Source organism: Piliocolobus tephrosceles, chromosome 15 (assembly GCF_002776525.5).
Source record: "Piliocolobus tephrosceles isolate RC106 chromosome 15, ASM277652v3, whole genome shotgun sequence".
NCBI classification, from domain to species: domain Eukaryota; kingdom Metazoa; phylum Chordata; class Mammalia; order Primates; family Cercopithecidae; genus Piliocolobus; species Piliocolobus tephrosceles.
In genome coordinates this window covers 65,571,031-65,592,979 of record NC_045448.1, presented here as the reverse complement: position 1 = coordinate 65,592,979, position 21,949 = coordinate 65,571,031, and the positions used below count along the sequence as shown (strand labels likewise).

The window sequence follows — 21,949 nt, the reverse complement described above, 5'->3', positions numbered from 1 at the left end:
GATCTCAGCTCACTGCAAGCTCCGCCTCCCAGGCTCACACCATTCTCCTGCCTCAGCCTCCCGAGTAGCTGGGACTACAGGCGCCTGCCACCTCGCCCGGCTAGTTTTTTGTAGTTTTTAGTAGAGACAGGGTTTCACCATGTTAGCCAGGATGGTCTTGATCTCCTGACCTCGTGATCCACCCATCTCGGCCTCCCAAAGTGCTGGGATTACAGGCTTGAGCCACCACGCCCGGCCCATCAGTATTCTTAAAATTCAGTGTACAAAGTATCTGCTTTGAGATGTCCACTTCTAAAACCCTAACACGGTGTTCTCTCTCCACCCCCAGCTGATACTGCATCTTTTGCTTGATTTAAGCACCCTAACTGTGCCTGCGGTGCTGGGCCACAGTAGATACTTTTGAAGCCACTGATTTTCATTTTCGTCTCTCTCATGGTACTCCTTGATATCTGAGCTTAACTGTGTCCAACCAAGTCTATAACTGCATTGCTTTCCTCTCACCTAGAGGTTAGGTACCATTGCAGTGGTTTGCAGTGTTGAGTGGTGCTGCCCACTAGTGAAATCCAAGGGTGTTTTTGTTGTTACAAAATTGAGGCATTCCTGAATTGGGGGGAGTGTGTGAGGAGAAATGCCAGGTCCCACACATTTGTCCTGTTCAGTGCAGTAGAGTCCTGTATAATGAATTGTCTCAAGGCCTTCCCATGTCCTTCATGACATACCTGTAGATAAGAACCTTATCTATAATTACTGAAGACTAAACTAATTTCAAAACAAGGCTCCTTTTTTCACAATTTGAACATACACTGAATTTTCCAGAAATGTAATAACTTGCAAATTATGGGATGATTTTTGTTTTGTTTTGTTCAGAATGTTTCCAAATGTTATTCGTCTTCCTGGAAAATCACACCACCAGGGCAAATTGTAGAATCTGAGTCCCTAATTCCACACCCAGTGTCAAGTAACAGTCTGCATTTATAATTATCTCATTAGCAGTGATTCTGCGTTCAGGAGCAAGCATTCAACCACTTTATTTTAGAGCATGTATATATTGAAACACATTGTTTTTATTATAATTATTTTCCTTTTGTTTTGTATATTACAGTTACATCATATTGATATTTTGAAATTATGTGGGCAGGGACATTTTATTTATGGATTTCGTCTTAGAATTAAGGATATTCTAAACATTTGTTATAAAAGGAGGGCAATCGACCTGATGGAGCCCAAAATCTGTTCATGCAAATAGTTTTACCGAGGGCTCTCTCTGTGTAGGATGCTGGTCTTGATATACAAGAAATTCTATTCCAGCTGACAGTCCATTTGTTCTCACTTCCTGCAAGAAGAGTAAGTCTAGAAGAGCAAAAGACTCTGGATCATTCTTAACAATTTGTGTCAAACTTACCCACTAATTTGTACTTCTATGAGAAGCTGGGTTGCTCACCTGGATCTCCAGGTAACTATTTGCAGTGTATTGGGTTTCAGAGGTAGGCAGGTCTGGCTGCAACCCAGCTGTGGCAGGCAGAGTCTAAGATGGCCTCCTGGTATTCACACCTTTGGGTAATCCCTTTAGTGTGGGTGGACCTATGACTTGCTTCTAATGAACAAATGCAGCAAAGGTGGTGGGATATCCCATCCATGATTTGGTTACATAAGGTTGTAGCTTCCATTGTGCTAGCTGACTCTTCTTATTGTCTTCTGCTTGCATGCTTTGATGAAGCAAGCTGCTATGTTGGAAAGGCCCACGAGACTAGAAACTGCAGGTGGTCTGCAGCCAAGAGCCAACTGAGGCTCCCAGCCCAAACTTCAAGGAACTGAATTCTGCCAACAACAACATGACCACAGAGGTGAATCTCTCCCCAGGTGGACCTGCGGGTAGGAACCTAGCCCTGACCAATACCTTAATTGCAGCCTTGTAAGAGACTCTGAAGCAGAGGACCCAACTAAACTGTGCCAAGATTCCTGACCCCAGAGAGACTGTAGGATAGTAAATATGTGAGATTTTAAGCTGTTTAAGCTGTTAAATGTGTGGTAGTTTGTTATACAGTGATATACCAGCCAATAAAGTTAATAAGATGCAAAAATTACTGCATTAGAACGCTTAGGGTGCTCTCGCAGGACGGCCAGCATATACAGCTGCAACACAGCATTTCCCAAACTTGTCCACAGAACCTGAATTGCTTTTAGCATATTTAGAGAATACCAGAGTACATGCTTGCATTTAAGCAGAAAAAAATTAATCTTTAGCTGAATTAAATTGTTGCAAAACTGTGACCAGAAGTTTGATTCTTATCACAGCTAGATTTACTTTTTAAAAAGTAGAAACGGACTAGCAACTTATATTGGCTAGTTTTCAAAGTATAGATGAATAACAACTTACATTTGTTATTATTTCCATTACAAAGCAACTTTCTTACATATTTCAGTCTTGGGGGCTACATTTGGCATCTCATTTCCATTTGCTGCCCTAGTCAGAAGCAGCAAGGGGCCCTGTGCCAACGTCTCTCTGTTCTGTATCCACCACACAACAATCCTCAGTTGTTGACAGACGGAGCTGCTCTAAGGTTCTCTCTCCATGAGGACCGGGAAGTTCAGAAAAGAGTTGGGTTAGAAGCCTTCCACTTTCCTCATGGGAAACAATTTCCCCAGCAAATACCTCACATCATTCAGGGATTAGCTGTTTCCTCAATTGGTGCAAGCACAGCCTTTCCCACAGCCTTGAAATGCATTCTCTTCTAAAGAGCACAACACTATTTGTTTAATCCGTCTATCTGTCCTGCCCAATCTCTTCTTACAAGTAATAACCCAGTACCATCTTGCCCAGAACGGGCCCTGTCCTTAACCCAGAACATCTACACTTAACAGCCACTAGCACACCCACCTGTTTTCAGACTGTCTACAGTATCTAGTCTACAAAATCCAATGGGAACAGAGGGGTCCAGAAGCAAAAGAGCAACTTCTGCCCCCCAAAAATCAAGTTCCTAAGAAGAATGTGATGTTTTGACAGTTTCTGATAAAGTTAAACATACACGTATCATAGGACTCACAAATTCCGTTCCTAGTTTTTTTTTGTTGTTTTGTTTTGAAACATAGTCTTGCTCTGTTGCCCAGGCTGGAGTGCAGTGGCAGATCTCAGCTCACTGCAGCCTCTGCCTCCTGGGTTCAAATGATTCTCCTGCCTCAGCCTCCCGAGTAGTTGGGACTACAGGTGTGCACACCACACCTGGCTAATCTTTTTTTTTTTTTTTTTGCTGAGATGGAGTCTCGCTGTTTCCCAGGCTGGAGTGCAGTGGCGTGATCTCGGCTCACTGCAAGCTCTGCCTCCCGGGTTCACACCATTCTCCTGCCTCAGCCTCCTGAGTAGCTGGGACTACAGGCGCCCGCCACCACGCCTGGCTAATTTTGTTTTTGTATTTTTAGTAGAGATGGGGTTTCACTGTGTTAGCCAGGATGGTCTCGATCTCCTGATCTCTTGATCCACCTTCTTCGGCCTCCCAAAGTGCTGGGATTACAGGCGGGAGCCACCGCACCCAGCCAATTTTTGTATTTTTAATGCAGACAGGGTTTCACCATGTTGACCAGGCTGGTCTCAAACTCCTGACTTGAAGTGATCTGCCCGCCTTGGCCTCCCAAAGTGCTAGGATTACAGGCGCGAGCCACCATGCCTGGCCCACTGCTAGATATTTACCCAAGAAATATAAAAATATATGCCTGCAAAAAGGACCTGTATGCATAACGGCATTATTCATAATAGTCAAAAACCCAAATGTCCATCAACAGATGAAGGGATACACAGATTATGAAATATCCATACAACGAAATACCACTTGGCAATAAAAAGGATCCAAGTGATATACACAACAACATGGATAATCTCAGCAACTCTGTGCTGAGCAAAACAAGACTGACGAAGGAGAGTACATACTGAATGATTCTGTTGATATAAAACTCTATAAACAGCCAAACTCATTTATAGTGATAAAAAGCAGGTCAGTTGCCCGAGGCCGGGGGTGGAGAATGGGGATTGCTGAGAAGAGTTATAGGTGATGGAAAAGTTCAGTATCTTGATTGTGGTGGTGGTCACATGAGTTATCCATTTGTTAAAACTCATTGAACTGTACATTTAAAGTGGGTTCATTTATTGTATATAAATCATACCTTGAAATTGTTTAAAAACTTACATAAAAATGTGGTAATAACTGATAGAGATTTTCCAACTAAAAAATACATACATTCAATGGGTGGGCTGAACTTTTTTTTAGATTATACAACTCATTTCTCAGATAACAATCTCTGGGAAGGACTCTCCTGGTGGCAGTCCTTCCCACCAGGGTGGGGTGGCTGAAGCACGATAGAAAGCATCTTCCTTAACTTTCATCATCTGCTTGCCACAGACCAGGAGCAGGAGCAGTGCCCTCCTGCTGTCACCAAGGGCAAGGAGACAAGGCTGCCAGAGTAAAGCAACATGTTTCTCTGTCCTCTACTTTCCCTCTCTCCTTTGGCTTTCAGACACGGATGCTGCAGTAAACTCTGGTTCTTACTCTTGAGCTCTCTTCTAATCCAGGATCAGTTGCCTCTCCGGCAAACAATTTTTCTTCCCAGAGCTCTGTCGTCAGGCACTTTTCCCAACTCCTCACATTCACACAGTAGCTTCATGGGCTTTTGAAATCAGAGACATGGAGCTGGAAGGGATTTTAGAGGTGATCCAGTTCTATCCCCTCATTTAGCACATAGAGACACCAATGCCCAGTCACTGAGCATCTCCCATTTCTGCTCTATCTAGGCCAGCACCATCCAACTGAAATGTCTGCATTTGTGCAGTCTAATATGGCAGCCTTGCGGCAACTTGAAATGTGGCCAGTGCTACCAAGGAACTGATTTTTAAGTTTTATTTGCACTTGAAGTAATTTTAAGTAGCCACATGTGGCTAGTGTCTATTGTATTGGATAGCCCAGATGTACAGTACTGAAATCCAGAGTCCAGAAGTCAGGAGGACCAAATGGTCATCCTGTGTTCCCCTCTGCACATCACCCACTTTCACTGGGTTTAGGATGCTTCTAAGCACTGAGCTCCTCATCTTATTCAAGTTTGCAAATATTTCCTTTTTCCGTTGTTTGATCCTGACAGATCTACTTGAATTACATATGTATTAGGCCAAAGTTTCTCAAATATCAGTAGACCATTAAATCAATGTATTGGCTTTAACCAGTATTTTATAAATGATGAAATACATTAGACAAAAATATCAGCATGTATCACACTTAAAATATTGTTTGGTGGAGCCTGTGTTTTGGTTTGAGTATGTGAGAGTGGGGGGTAGGGTATAGCATGGATGCCATAATGTAAAATGTATCTTATGGCAGGTCAAAATTAAAAACGTGTGAAACCTCTAAGATACACTACTTAAATCTAGAGGCCCAAGTCAGTCCAAACTAGGAGATAATGAATGAACAAGCTTTCCAGTGCTATCTTTGAATACATTACTTAAAACAAACAGAAAAACTAGCATGAAATGAGGTTGAACTGGCCAATGTAGAACCACCGTGGGAGGTGCTGTGCAGACCCATGCAACTCACACAGTGAAACACTTCAAAGACATTCTTTCTGTAACATCTGATACTGTTTGTTCTTCTGATCCTATTGTCAAGGGTGGTATACATTTCTCTGTTCTATATGAAAAGAATGTAAAACAATTTACTTTTGCTGGGCATATTTTGTTCCAGAATTATTTCCTTTTATTTAAGTTCAAAAATTCCTTTACCAAATCTATTAAAATTTCAAAGACTCTTCAGAACAGGATACGGCACAGTATGTACACCTGATGAATATTTATTATCCCTAGTATTTATTGTTACAGAGCCAGTTAACAGGGATGTGCCCCTTCAGATCTTGGTACCCCCTACAAGGCTGAGCTGAGGAAGGGCTGGGACTGGTGGACTTGCACTCTGATGATGGGGGTGTGAATCTATCCTCTCTTTAAGGCCTCCATCCAGTTTTAGATTCCAGCTGGAAAGGGTAGGGCTGAACCCCTGGATTGGGGAACTTTGGGGGGAAATTAGATTGAGAGCAGCACTCATGCTCAATATCAAATAGCCCTCAGCTGTCCCTGAGAAGCTGGGACACACTAGAATATTAGCAAAGCACTCATATATTAACTTATTTAATCCTCACAACCATTCTAGATAGTAGATCTCATTAGCCTCATTTTACAGATAAGGACACTCAGGCACAGAGAGGACAAATGACTTGTGCATGTACAGCAAGTACGTCATAGAGCTGGGCTTCAAATCCAGGTGGTTGGCTTTAGTGTCTGCTCTTCAGCACTACCCACCTCCCTAGACTGATGCTTTTTTCTGTCTCTAAACTATTCAGGTGTCTTCCTGGGTGGTAAAAGAAATGGTCAGGAGGTAAAACCTTTTTTAAAAAAAATTACAAGCTGCTATTATTTTCCTTTCGTCACTAGATAGCGCTGGAAAAGCTTGTTCATTCATTATCTCCTAGTTTGGACTGACTTGGGCCTCTAGATTTAAGTAGTGTATCTTAGATGTTTCACACGTTTTTAATTTTGACCTACCATAAGAAATACATTTTACATTATGGCATCCACACTATACCCACCCCCCACTCTCACATATTCAATTAATTTGGATCCTTGTTAGACGTGCTAAGTCTTCATCTTGCCTATAGAAGAGAGAGACATGGGCATAGTTATAACAACCCGCCAAGGTCATAATGAAAAGAAATTGTTCACAACTCACTCCTCAACTTTGCTGGCTAATATTACCATTTTTTTAATTAAAAAAAATATGGAACGCTTCACGTTGGAACATCGCATTGTGTGTCATCCTTGCACAGAGGCCATGCTTGTCTTCTCTGTATTGTTCCAGTTTTAGTATATGTGCTGCCAAGGCAAGCACAGGAGGCTAATATTAAATCTCAGCCTCTCATAGTATTTTTTTTTGCACCTATTCAAGAAATGTGTTCTTGAGAAGCACCATACCTATTCACACCTGTCCTTGAGAAGGAGGTAAGTCCAGCACACCTCCCTCTGAGAAGGGAAAGGCTCAGAGCATGGTTTGCTATTAAGAAAATTAGCACGAGCAGAGAAAAAAAAAACCCTAGAAAACTGGGCAACAGATAAAATCCTAATTGTATTTACTATATACATGGCCACAGCCTACTATCCTACTGCAAGATGGTGGCCCTTGGCCATTCTTCTGGCTGCCAGCACAGACCACAGCCCTGGGCCGAGGCTCTGTCCCTACCTGCCTCCTTGGCAGTTATGCCCTGGTTCTCCATTTGAAAACTACAAACTTTAGAGCCCAAAGGAATGTTAGAAACCAGTTGCCTCAATCCCTTCAGTTTACAGCAGAGGTCAACTGGAGATCATAAGCATGTAAGGCAGGGGAAAAAGAAACTGGAATGTCAGTGAGGGTCTGTGGGGACTTCTGTCCCATTTCAGAACGGAAGGCTCTTCTGTGTTTAGTTTTGACTTTTCTCCACTTTTCAAGTTTTCCATAGTGTGAATCTATTAATTAGTAGTCTAAAACATAGTCAGTTACTGTTCACTTCTCCTCCAGATGCCATTAGATATATTGGGAACCCCCAATATATCTAAAGACTACATTAGCTTCAAGTCATCTTGAATTCCCCTAAACATTCCTTTTCTTCCCATCTAGCCTCCTTTATTTCAGGTTATGGAAAGAGGGCCATCCCCATTAGCTCAGATGAACTGGAAAACCCGATTACTCTAGTTATAACAAGAGCACAGGTGTATTGGGCCAGCACTGTTCTAACAGCTTCAGAACCCAGAAGAGCTTTAGAGCTCTTAGACACAACCCAGCTAACCCTCAGAACAATCCTGTGAGGTAGGTACCATCATGATTCCCATGATAAAGATGAGGAAACCAAGGAATGGAAAAGTTATGGACATATCCCACAACCAGTAAGCATAGTTAGGGACCAAGAAGTTCCACAATGACTAGTTTCCAGATAACCTGTTTCTGTCTCTTTGGTGCCCAACCATCTCATTTTGGATGAAAAGCCACAAGTCAACCACTCAGGTCACACATGGTTCTGAAAGTCCTATACTGTTCTGGATTCCCAGGCACAGAACTCCAGGCTGCTCAGGAAGAGACTATGATTCTTCCACCTGCCAGCTACTATTGGCCATCCCTTCTCAGTGCTTCTAGCGCCAGCCTTCTCATCTCAATTCTCTATTCTACATTGTTATTTATAATCCATTGTGTGCTGGGACATCAAACCACTCAGCAATGACATTCTGAATTAAAAAATGTATATACACATGTAATGAAAACCTACTAGCTTCATCTCTTTCTGACTTGTAGTTCCAGCTTTAAAAACCAAATTAGAAACCATGACAGGGAGACCCTGGGGAATTTTGGGGCACTTTACCATCAGGAAAGGGTATCGACTTTAGCACAAAGCCTTGGCAGCAGCTATGCTGACTCATCAGAGGCCTTTCCCTTTCTTCCAGGTGTTTAAGTTCTGAGCAGCTACCTGGAAAGGGCCTGCTGGATAACTGAGGTGTTTACTGGCAGAGTCTCATTTCATTCATGTGCCCCTAGGAAGAAAGGAATGGGCACTGCATTTCCAAAGAAGATGCCCAGAGTCACATGAAATCCACATCCATGAGGTTTCCTTGAAGGAAGCAAAATTTGATGTCAGAGACTCTCCAGACTCAGGAAGCGTTTCCGGGTGGCTTGGGACTTAGTTTCCTTTCACAAGCTGCTCAGCCTAAGACCAAACCTCAGCAGGTGCACACATATTTTCCTTCACCCGAGGAGCTCAGCCTCCATGCTGGCTGGAGGAAAGGGGCATTTGTCTTGACCCAGTCATATGCCTACCAGGTTCCTCTCTGGACCCAGAGAAAGCATTTCTGAGATAGCCGCACTAGACTAGGCAGGTGACATTACTAAGGCATGTTGACTTGGAGGAAGAGGGATTAGGAGAAATAGAGAGAATCCTGCACTGTGGGGTAGGAGACCCACAGTCCTTCTAATCTCTTCTTTGTAAGCCACTCCATGACCTTGAGCAAATCACTTAATCTCTGTCTCAGTTTCCTCAGTCACAAAATAGGATATACCACCTGTCCTACCTTTATCCGTGAGCTGCTGGATTAGATGCAGTTGGCTGTTGGAAGAATTGTGAAACACTACCTATCCCCAACAAGCCACAACAAAGCCTCTCTTAGCCCTCCAAGCAGGTGCGGCCCAAGTCATTGGAAAGTTGCACCCACACTACTAAGCTATGATGCTGGGTACACCATTCATGTCAGAAGCAGGAGCTGAAGGGGCTTGGAAAATGAAACTAGAAATGATGATCAGGAAATAAGTCCCTTCTGGAGCTGCAGATAATGAGGTACCCCCCTACCACCACTGCCCCCTCTTCTGGAGATAAAAGATCCTATTGAGGCTCCTGGTGCGGGATCACTAGCAGGGCAGAGCTGAACATCCAATCTCCCTCCCTGGGTCACAGATCCCTGCAAAGAATAATCCTTCAACCCCAGAATTGCCTTCCCTCCCTGAGAGAGCTGACTGACATCCTGCAGGTAATAAGCTAAAGGTGCTCTCAACCTCAGGAGACTTCCTTTCAGCACTCACCTAAAAGTTAGTTCCCAAACTTAAAGTGTCTGGACTCCAATATCAAGCTGCCAGTCACAGAACAAAGGCTGTGATCTAGACCAGCCTGGGCAGCACAGTGAAACCCCATCTCCAAACTAGCTGGGTATGGTGGTGTGCACCTGTAATCTCAGCTACTCTGGAGACTGCGGCAGGAGGATCGCTGAAGCCTAGGAGTTCGGGGATGCAGTGAGCTAGGATCCCAACACTGCACTCCAGTCTGGGCAACAGAGCAAGATCCAGACTCTAAAAAAAAAAAAAAAAAAAAAAAAGCTGTGATCCACTTAAAGTCCTAATAGGCCACCACTATCTGCCCTTTTGTCAAGAACTTTTGGTCTCCCTCATGAGAGTGTTTTTTTGTTTTCTTTCTTTCTTTTTCTTTTCTTCTTTTTCTTTTTCTTTTTTTAAATACAGATGTCCTAGATTTTTGTTGTTGATTTAAATGAACAATCTCTCTCTTAAGTGCAGACAGCCATCACATTTTCCAGAAGGAGAAATGGAAACAGTGGAAAGGCAAGTCACTTTGCCCAGGCTTTGCTGTTTTTCACAACCTCAGCAATGAGGAGCTTTGCCTCAATAACTCAAGACAAAATATATTAATAACTCCAAGGCTCAGAATCCAAAATCATCAGAAACCTGGAGAGGGAGCCAGCTGGACTCCTCACTCAACTGAACCTGGTTAGATCAGTAAATGCCTCCAGGCTGCAGTTTCCCCATTTGTGAACTTTGGGCTAATGGAGAAACCAGGAGAGACCAAGGTTTTGGATAAGTCACAGAAAGGATACTACATCATCTCAAAGGACAAAATGCAACTTCTAAGAATTACAAAAAGCAGGCAAAGCTAAGTGAAGATGCTTCTCCCCCTCCCCTCTAGAACTCACACTTTGGCACAAAGAAAGGCCTTTGAAACACAACACTCTGCAGTGGTCTTTACTGCGGTGGACAGCAACCTGTCCCAAGCCCCAAGCCCTCAGGAGAGGCATATTTCTGCGCAATACACCTCACTCAACTAACCTCAGTCCTGCTATCTGTGGGTCCACTGGTAACTGCAGAAAATTGTCAGCTTCCTTTGCAGCCAAGGACTGTAACAGAGAAGGCCATAGATTGCAAGCCAGATGACCCAACAGGCAAAACTTAACCAATGCTCCCAGAAGCTTTTAGGCACCATGTGGGAGAAAATGAGGGGAAGCCACTGGGGCGTGGTCGGAACATTTTTACCGGTGAGAGCAGCGCGAGAGTATGAGTAAAGAACAGGTGGGGCTCTTCCCTAACACACGCCCACCTAACGGTGGGGACTGGTTCTTGCTCAAAGATGCGGCCCTGCTCTTTCGATTGTGCGGTGCGCCCCAGCTGTTTGCAAAGGTGTGGTCAGCACGCAAAGACTCCAGACGTCATTTTGATATTTTTAAAACGTTAAACGCCACCAGCAGCCAACTAAGAATTAACTCTTAAGAGTATACACTCCTAAGTGCATATGTGTGTATGCACTGGAGGGCATCCGAGAGCTGGCGTCTCCCACTGGGCCCTGGGCGAGGTGGAGAGTGTTACCTGGCCAGGTCGAGGAAAGAGTCCACCGTCTCTTTGGGGACAGGAGGAGGCCCCGAGTCCTCCAGCCCCAAGTCGCTGGACTGAAGGGTCTGCGCACCGGATCCCGGCTTGATGATGAACGCCAAGGCCACGGCGAGCCCCGAGGCACTCAGCGTGGTGAGGCCAAAGTAGGCGACAGCGATGCCGCCCAGACGCCCGAGGGAGCTGGCATCGAGGGAGGCGGCGCCCGACACCAGGCTGCAGACCACTAGCGGCAGGATGATCATGCGCAGCATGCGGAGCAGCATCTCGCCAGGGAAGGCCAGGTAGGTGACCTGCGTGCGGCTCAGGCTGAGCCCGCGCAACGCCGCGCCCAGGCCCGCGCCCGCCAGCACCCCAGACACGGTGAGCAGCACCAGCGCTTGGCGCCGCAGGAAGCCCGCGCAACGCCGCGCGCGTCCAGCCGCTGTCCCCGGAGCTCCGGGCCCGGCCGCAGGCCCCGCCTGGGCGCTGTCAAGGTAGCCGTTGGTCTCGTTGCTCTTCTCCATGGCGCTGCACGCCGCTCCGAGCTAGAGGTGGCAGGGGACGTGGGCTTTGACAAAAGACGGGGCTCCCAATGAATGGTCAGTCGGCGATGGTGAGGTCGGCCAGCTGTGCTTCGCAGGTTTTGGGAAGCCGCCCCGGGGGTCTCCCGGCCTGGCGCAGGAACAGGTGCGAGAAAGGCGAGGAGAAGCGCGGAGTGTGGGTTGGAGCCGCGGACGGAGAGGATCGCGCCGCGCCCAGCCTCCCCGGAGCAGCGGCCGGCTGGAGATGATGCAAGCGGGAGCCGCAAGCGAGGACGCAGACGGGGAAGGAGGAGGGAGCGGGAGCGGGAGAGGCCGCGGCCCCAGCCCGCCCACTTCACGCCCGCCGTCCCGCCCTCTGCGGCGCTGGCCAATCACAGCCCTGGAGCCGCCGCCGGGAGCCTCTGGTCCCCACCCGGGTCGGGGGTGCCGCGGGGGGCGGCCGGGCAGGAGGCTCCACCCCAGGCTGCGGGGGCGCGGGCGGCGCCGGGCGATCCTGGCGCCAATAGCCGCCTCCTTACCCGGCTAACGGAGGCCGGCTCCGGGCGACCGCGGGGAAGTGCGGGCTGAAGGCCCGCCCGGGCTCGTTGGCACCTACCGGGCCCTCTCCCGCGGCCGGGACTGAGTCCTTGGGGCCAGAGGGCCCGGGAGAACTTGGAACGCAGCGGCGTTCCTCCTCCTGAGGACTGTGGGAGGGGAGAGGAGGGGAGGGTTTCTCCCTCCCAGGTGGTGCTTTCGCCTCCGCGCCGCCCGCGCTCCTCTCCAGAGCTCGCCGGCCTCTCCCGCCAGGGGGCCGCGCGCGGTGAGGGCCCCAGGGCGGTCCTGCCGCCGCGTCCCCTCCTGCGGAAGATCCCTTCTTCCAGGGGTCCTCACGGGCTCGTGCGGTAAAGTACGCCATGGTGTGCAGCAAGGCCCGGCTCTGAGATAAGGGATTGACCGGAGGGTGGATGAATGAGGGGAGCCTTCGCACGCGCTCATTAGGGCTGTAACGCAGCCCCACCGCGACAGAAAGGGGGCTCGCGGTGCCAGCAAACCCGGCGCGCCTGGGCCGCGCCACCGCGCGCACTGGGGCGCTCCTGGGCGTGTGTCCTGGGGCTACCAGAATGGGACTGGGTTGCCCGCCTGGCAGCTGTCTGCAGTATGGGCGTTTAAGACGCAAAACTCTTCTAGAAGAAACAGAGCTCTCACGCCACCTCTTCCAGTTGGTTTCTGCCACGTAACCCAAGCTGAAACACAAGCCACTGGATTTTAACCTCTTCCATTACCAGGCCTGAGCCCTGGCGCGAAAACAGCCAGACGGCGGTTTGGCCATTCTGAATGGTTCCTCATTGTTCACGTTCTGTGGATTTCCTGTTTATTTCATCTTTTATTTGATATCTGCTTTGGCCACGCGAGTAACAAGGGAAACTTCTGCTGAGTCTTTTTACTGTGTCACAGTTATTATATTTTTATATTTTCTTATTATGCTTGTGAATTGTTCTTAAAGACTTCCGTGAGTGAAGTCTTTTTTTTTCTCCTTCCTTCCTTTCTTCCCTTCCCATTCTTTCCTTTCTTTCCTCTCTTTCTGGGACAAGGTCTCGCTGTCTTGCCTAGGCTGGTTTCCCAGTTCCTGGGCTTATGGGCTCCTCCTTGGTAGCTGGCACCACCCACTGTGCCAGGCAAGGGAAGACTTAATTGTGGCTAACCTCAATTAAGGAGGAAGGCAATTTACTATAGATTTCTTGCTAAAAAGGGGTCATCTTAAAACATGTCGTGACATATTTGTGCAAATCAAAATGCCTTCATAAGGAACTTTAAGGAGCTGTCCAAATTTTGAGACTGGGTATTTTATTGCTTGGAGCCAGCCAGCTATTGGCTAGAACTTGTAGGGATTTTGTGTGTGTGTGTGTGTGTGTGTGTGTGTGTGTGTGTGGTGGCGGGGGGGGGGGGGGGGGGGGGGGGGGGGGTGTCAGATGAAGAGCTGCATATATTTGCACTGAAGAAAGACTAATTCCTGCAGACACACACTGTGTTTTGCCAATCAGCCCTTCCCTTTATTTTGACTACCACGTTTATGCAAAAGACTCTCAAATAATGCTCCAGAAATGAGTCTCCAGCTGCCGGTTTTACATCTCCACCTGAATATCCAGCAGGCATCCCAACTTGAAATGTTGAAAACCAGACTCATGGTTGCCTTTCTCAAGTCTGCTCATCCTTTCTGTTAAAACATAATTGACGACCCAGTCACCTCTGTGTGAAACTTCAAAGTGAACTTTGATTCTTCCCTCTGTGGCGCCTTCTCTCATCTAATCAATTGCCAAGTCCCACGGAGATTCCTTTCACAATATTTATCACATCTGCCCATCCCATCTATTCCCACTGCTACCACCCTGGCTCAGTTCTTATTTCCTCACTTCTTCTTTTTTTTTTTTTTTGAGACGGAGTCTCGCCCTGTCGCCCAGGCTGGAATGCAGTGGTGCGATCTGAGCTCACTGCAAGCTCCGCCTCCTGGGTTCATGCCATTCTCCTGCCTCAGGCTCTCCAGCCCCAGGCCCTTATTTCCTCACTTCTTATCAGGGCTATTGAAATGTTCTCCTAATTAGTCTTCCCACCTCCAATGCTCCTCTTGTTCCAACCATCCTTATTTTGCCTTGCCCCAGGCTAATCTTCCTAATGAGTAACATACATGTTAGGATAAAGTTCAGCTTTCACCCAGGAGAAAAAAAGGAGAAATGAGTACATGCCTTCTCCCTTTAAATACACTTCCTGAAAGTCACAGATTATTTCTCTTATATTTCATCGATAAGAATTGAGTCAAATGACCATACCTTGTTGCAAGAAAAGTTAGGGAAGGTAATTTTTGTTTTACACAGGCATGCACCCAGTTAAAAAATTGGAGTTTCTGTTACTAAAGAAACACAGAAAAATGATATTGGAGGACAACTCCTTTGTATCACTTATTGTTCAAAAGCTTTCAGTGGCTCCCACTGAATTAAGAATGTGTTCCTCATCCTGGCATTCGAGGCCTACCATGATCTCGCCTCAGCCTGCTCTCTAGCCTTGTGCCCTCTATGCCTCCTGCAAAAGTGGCACTGTGTGCTGCTTCCACATTGTTTTGCCTCTCCATCCAGTCCCAGTTCAGATATCACATTCCTCCCATAGCCTTTCTGAATCCCCTTTGCACCAACTCTGCTTGCTGCCTGCAGCTTTTTGTGCTGTACCTGTGCACTCCAAAGCTGCAATAATAGTCAGTTAACCCTCAACTGGGAGTGGGGAACTCCCTGAACTATTAGACATCGTGTGGTGCTGAGTGTGAGAGCACTGTTTGGGGGTGCCTTATGCTATGCCACGTATATCTGTCATTGAATTAGCAAAAACTCTCCTTAGGAAGGAGTTGGTCTCTTGGGGCATTTTATCTCCAGAGGGCTGCCCTGTAGCCACTCTGCCTACTTGTGAGGCAAACCAAGAAATAGGTGTCCTCTTCTGGCCTCAGCAACATTTGGTGGTATTACTATATCTCTCTATGAAAGGGTTTCACTTTCTGCCACCTTTTCCCCTCTTTCTTCCTCTCCTTTTGCATTTTTTGGTCTTTTGATAATGTTACATGCCTCATGTTTGTAGGTATTTTGTGGAAAAAACAAACAAACAAACAAAAAACCCAAAGTTGATTCCTGTGTTAGACCCTTTCCCCCACAGTACTTACATGTGTTTTCCCTGGTTTCTAGATGCATAAGTACTGAATTATAGCAACGTCTTACACGTGATCGAGCCTGACAGCATTACTACCACCATCATCTGATCCCGTGATAGGCTAAAGTATTGTTCAGCCAAAATTTCTTTCCTTGTTTCTCCCACTTAGATAAGAGTTTGCATTCCCCATTGCCTTTGAGCTTTGCCATTTAGCTCCTTGGCTAGTGGACTAAGTGGATGTGCTGCAAGCGGAGGCATCAAAATGTTTTCACACAAACGTGTGTGGACTCCTGCATACATGTGACCCAGCATGCCTTGGGTAGATGCTGCCCCTTCAGCCTGGCACCAGAACAAAGACAGGAGTGTGCCTGAATTTAGCCAGCAGCCCTGACCAAACCCAGCTGCCTCACAGCCTAAAGAAGAACACCCCAGTCAACCCACAGACCCATGTGTGAGAAAAATAAATGCTTATTGAAACCCACTGAGTTCCGGAGTCATGTGTTATACTGCATTATTGTAGCAATAACTGAGTAATACAAATGCTAACTTCAGCATCTGTTCCAATTATCTATTGCTGCATAACAAACCAGCCTAAACCACGCTGGCATAAAACAACAATCACTCAAAAAGAAGTGGCATAAAACAACCACCAATTTTTTATGCTCATGATTTTATAGGCCAGAAATTCATATAGGGCATAACAGTAGGTCTCATTTCTGTTTAACAATGACTGAAATCCCAAGCTGGGGTGGCTTAATGGCTAGAGATGGCTAGGACAGCTCACTTGGGGTCCTCTGCTTGTGGCCTAGGTTGTGGCTATCTATTAGGATCATCAGTTCTTTCCCACATTGCATCTATTGAGTATGGAATGTCCAAGATGTCTCATTCATTCACACGACTGGCATCTTGGCTAGTGGGTTTAGATCTGCTGGGGCTAGCTGGGCATCTCTTGTTCTGTCAGTGTGGGTAGCTTGGGTTTCTTCACAGTATGGCAATCTTGGTGAAGTCAAATCTCTTATGGAGTGATTGACTTCCCCCAAAGTGAGTGTCTAAGACATGTAGGTAGAAGCTGCAAGACTTCTTCTTTTTTTTTTTTTTTTTTGAGACGGAGTCTCGCTCTGTCGCCCAGGCTGGAGTGCAGTGGCCAGATCTCAGCTCACTGCAAGCTCCGCCTCCCGGGTTCACGCCATTCTCCCGCCTCAGCCTCCTGAGTAGCTGGGACTACAGGCGCCCGCCACCTCGCCCGGCTAGTTTTTTGTATTTGTAGTAGAGACGGGGTTTCACCGTGTTAGCCAGGATGGTCTCGATCTCCTGACCTCGTGATCCGCCCGTCTCGGCCTCCCAAAGTGCTGGGATTACAGGCTTGAGCCACCGCGCCCGGCCAAGACTTCTTCTGACCTAGCCTCAGAAGTCCCAGAACATTACTTCTTTCTCATTCTGTCAGTCAAGCAAATCATTAAGGCCAGCCCAAATTCAAAGGAGGAGAATTAGACCCCATCACTCAATGGTGGGAATAACCAAGAATTTGCAGCCATCTTCAATCCACAGTAACATTCCTGCTTAAATACTCGTGTTTTGTGGGCCAGAGCAGCACACATAAGTCACTACTTGCCCTAGCTCTGGTGTCTCTTTAGACAACTCTATTAGAAATTTGCTTTGTACAGTCTCTCAATAAATGGTGCTGGGAAAACTGGATAAAACCCTCATCTCACACCATATACAAAAATCAACTCAAAATGGATTAAAAACTTAAATTTAAGACCTGAAACTGTTAAACTACTAGAAGAAAATATGAGAAATATGAGAAAAGCATCATGGCATTGGTATGGGAAATGATTTTTTAAAAATACGACCCTGAAGCACAGGGAACAAAAGGAAAAACAGACAAATGGGATTACGTCACACTAAAAAGCTCTGCGGAGCAAACAATCAACAGAAAAAGACAACCTACAGAGTGGGAGAGTATATTTGCAAACCAGACATCTGATAAGGAAAGGGTTAATATCCAAAATATATGAGGAACTCAAACAATTCAACAGAAAGAAAACAAATAACCCGGTTAAAAAATGGGCAAAGGACTTGAATACACATATCTCCAAAGAAGGCATACAAATGGCCAATAAGTATATAAAAAATGTTCAGCATCACTAATTATCAGGGAAGTGCAAATTAAAACCACAATGAGATATCACCTGACACCTATCAGAGTGGCCATTAACAAAAAGAAGAAAGATAACAAATGTTGAGAGGATGTGGAGAAAGGAGAACACTTGCACACTGTTGGTGGGAATGTAAATTAGTATAGCCATTATGGACAACAGTGTGGAAGTTCCTCAAAAACTTAGAAATGAAAACAGCAATCCCTGGATGTATATCCAAAGAATATGAAATCAGTATGTTGAAGAGATATCTGCACTCCCATGTTCGTTGCTGCACTATTCACAATAGCCGAGATATGGAAACAACCTAACTGTGTATCACAGGATGAATGGATAAAGAAAATGTGGTACATAAACACAATGGAATACTATTCAGCCTTTAAAAGAAGGAAATCCTGTCATTTACAACCACATGGATCAATCTGAAGGATATTTTGTTAAGGCAGGCACAGAAAGACAAACCATATGATCTAATTTATATGTGGAATTTATTGTACAAAGTAGAACTCATTGAAACAGAAAGTAGAAAGGTAGTTATTAGAGGCTGGTGATTGGGGGGATTGGAGATATGTTGGTCAAAGGAAATAAAATTTCAATTAGATAGGAGGAATAAGTTCAAGAGATCTATTGTACATGGTACTGACTGTAGATAATAACAATATATTGTATACTTGAAAGTTGCTAAGAGAGTAGTTTTAAAGAGTTCTCACTGCAAAAAATAAGTCTTTGCAGCAATGTATGTGTTAAATAGTTTAGCCATTCCACAATGTATACATATATCAAAACATCATGTCTTACACCATAAATACATACAATTTATGAAATAAAAGAAAGTTCTTTTGGCATGATTTAGTCATGTTCTTAAAACCATGACTACATCATCCATCATGAAGGAGACTCAATTTCCCTCATTAAAGAATGGCTATAGATTTTTTACTTACAGAGTAATAACAATAGTTTTATTCCTTTCTTGTCAAAGTGACTGCCACTCCCAGTATACTTATGTATCCACGAACAGTGTATTGTACTGACACGCCGGCTTCTGCTAGCAAAAAGGTTGTCTCAGCTCTAGCCTCACATCTGATGACCATTACATATTTTTCACACTATTTCACTAGAGTCAGCAGGAACACCATTAAAATCATAGAGCAGGAGTTATTTTTCTGCCATGAATGGACTGAAAAAAGAAAATTGTATCCTTCATCACAGGCAAATTTGGATTCTGGAGTCCTTTTTACTTTTCCTAAGAGATACCAGATAGTTTAAGTAACAATTATATTAAAAAGGTTAAATGCCAGTTTAGTTCTTTCCCTATCAGCAAAACACAACTTTGTAGGAAGTACAATGTGATTTTTTTAAAAGAATATTTGCTCTCCAAATAGATCTGAGTACTTAGCAAACAGAGCAAGCAAAGAAAAAAATCCAAAGTAATAAATAAATTCTTTTTCTCCTGTGGTGAACAACTTAGTATACAGTGGCATACTGGCATCAAAGTACTGATGACTTTGTAATCAGTAATCCTTTTTCTAGGCTCCCCTCAGTATAATCCCTACCAACCAAAAAGAAAAAAAAAAAAAAAAAAAAGAGAGAAAAAAGGGGCCATAGAAATGACCCTAGAACCAAAAGGTCAGGCGCAGACTCAGATAAACAATTTGAGTCAATACTAAAAAAGGAATTTGGTCAGAATGGGAGTAAAAGTCAGAATGAAACTGAAGTAAGGTGTCTGTCTCTATGGTTTTAGAGACTAGCTAAAGATATAATAACTGACACTTTCTTTGTGGAAGGGTCTGGTGAAATAAGAGCACCAAAGAAGACAAGTTAGAAGATGGGAACACCAGTTAGGTTGGTGTCTGGGTTTTGTGGGTGGCAGTTCTAAGGCTAGGGATTTAATTCAACAACACAACCAGATGTTTATGTAGTTTCCTACTAAGAATAAATCACTCTGCAAGACTCATAGAATGAATACAAAACTGGGGAGTAAGAATAACTAGAGCAGCTGATAAAATGCATATTCCTGAGCCTGGAGCAGGGCCTTGGAACCTGCATTTCAATAAGCCAATCCCTCCTTCACCGTATTATTCAATCAAGAAGAATTTTTAAGGGCATTGAATTAACAGAGTTCAGCATTAGAAAAGAACAAAATGAGATCTAGAGCTAGGCCTTTAAAGCCTGCCAATCAAGTCCTTCCAACTAAGTGCAATGCTAAGAGGAAGTCTTTTCCTGCTTAGAGAGCCTCATGTGAATAATTCTGAGTCTTTTGGTAAATACACAGTGGTTTAGACTTCCTCTCTATCAAGTGACTCTCCAATGATGTGATTATAGAAAGTTGTAAGGACAGTTACAATTTTTTAAAAATTGAAAAAGAAGAGTGCTTCACTTGTAAGACAAATGCATGGATATTGTGATAGATAATGAAAACAGTCCCATTTTTCACCTCTCCCTATGTCCTGACCCTTTGTCATGTTGCTTTTCAGGGCCCTCCAGTTCTGAATCTGGGCTCAGTCATATGCTTCCCTTTGGCCAGTGGATATGGCTGACTGAGACAAGTGAGATTTGAAATGGACTTACACATTGAGCTTTTCTCTTGTGCCTGTGCCAATGCCATAAGACCATGCCTGGACTAGCCTGATAGAGGATGAGAGTCACCTGGAGCATGACTGAGTCCTCCAGCTATCATAGTAGAGGTCATTCCAGACCAACGACCAACCAGTTAGCCCGCGGATATGGGAGCAAGCCCAGCCAAGATCAGGAGAGCTGTCTAGTTCCTGCCCCCCACCCCACCTCCTGAAACATGAGCAAGAGACACTTATTGTTATATGCCACAGAGGTTTCATGGTTTTTTTTTTTTTTTTTTTTTTTTTTTTTTTAACTGTATTGGTCCAAGTTCTCCAAGAAGCAGATGCTAGCTGGGTGCAGTGGTTCATGCCTGCCTATAATTTCAGCACTTTGATGGGCTGAGGCTGGAGGATCGCTTGAGCTCAGGAGTTCGAGACCAGCCTGGGCAACACAGGGAAACTTTGTCTCTCCAAAAAAAAAAAAAAAAAAAAAAAAGAGATAGAATAAAATGTACAAGGGATTTTATTAGGGACTTTCTTATGTAAGAGAAAATAGAGAGGGAGCTGTGGACTAGGAATGCTGTCAGAAGGCAATGTAAGTCTGATCCCGGGTGAAGGAAACAGGGAAGGAAGGTTGAATGGAAATGTCCTAGACTGTTCTGCAATAGCAGGAAGGTGTAGCAAAGCCATTGGGGAACCTCAAGTGAAAGCCAGCTGTCAGAGGAGTTTTGAGCCTCCTAGGAACAGCAGAATCCCCACTGCATTCAGCCATTGGCTGGGAGCTGCTTGTGGGAGGCATGGCCTTGACACAAACATTGCAGTGGATTTCAGAGCACACTAATTGGTGAATTAGGCTAATTAGTCTGCAAGGTCTTTCTCATGGCTGCCACAGTTGCACTGCATTATTATGGGAAGACAACTGATATAGGCAGAGACTACTTACTGTAGAAGATTCTCAATATGAGCAGTACTGCCTCCTAAAGGACATTTTGGAAGTGTCTGGGGGAGTCTCTTAGCTGTCATAATGTTTGAAGGCCAGGGATGTTAGATGTCCTGCAATGCACTGCACCATCCTGCACAGCAAATCTTTCTGTGTCCTTCATGGGTTTCCAATGTCCTGTATGAAATCCACAAGGGAAATAATCTGTTGAAAATTATCCGAGATAATAATCTGATTCTGTTTTATATAGAAACATCAAATATTTCTTGCTTAATATCAATATGCACTGAATTTCTAAGATTGCAATTGCTGTGCATATTGAAAAATGCTTTGTTTGAAACTTATATTAAGTGTTGGTTACCTATTTTAGGAAATCATGCCAGAAAGCATCACTACTTGTGGTGTATGAGTCACCAATGCAGTGCTTCCGGGACAGTCTGCATTTGTGACAGTGGCCGCCATGTGCAACGTGGAGCATCTGGCTCTTTTTTTGTTTATTTGTTTGTTTTTTGAGACAGAGTCTTGCTCAGGCTGGAGTGCAGTGGCACGATCTTGGCTCACTGTAACCTTTGCCTCCCTGGTTCAAGCAATTCTGCTTCAGCCTCCCAAGTAGCTGGGATTACAGGCACTTACCACCACACCCGGCTAATTTTTATATTTTTTTAGTAGAGGCGAGACTTTGTCATGTTGGCCAGGCTGGTCTTGAACTCCTGACCTCAGGTGCTCCGCCTGCCTCAGCCTCCCAAAGTGATGGGATTACAAGCATGAGCCACCGCGCCTGGCCTGGCTCTTTTGTTAAATTGCCCTCCATGATCATTCCTGGGCACTGACGATGAAACAAATTTTATTATATTGATTTTCTTGAAATTGTATGGTTGCTAGGCTGTTTTACTTAAGT

The 21,949-nt window shown here is 45.1% G+C and overlaps 1 protein-coding gene and 1 pseudogene across 1 annotated transcript in view; both read right to left on the bottom strand.

The window, feature by feature from the left end:
- Positions 1 to 12,379, bottom strand: part of SLC1A4 (solute carrier family 1 member 4) — a 35,277-nt gene extending 22,898 nt beyond the window's left edge. The window contains exon 1 of the mRNA XM_023224015.1: positions 11,187 to 12,379. Coding sequence (XP_023079783.1) covers positions 11,187 to 11,713 — 527 coding nt within the window. The 5' untranslated portion in view covers positions 11,714 to 12,379. The remainder of the gene's footprint in view (positions 1 to 11,186) is intronic.
- LOC111550637 lies at positions 6,798 to 6,914 on the bottom strand (annotated as a pseudogene).
- Positions 12,380 to 21,949: the final 9,570 nt, after the last annotated feature.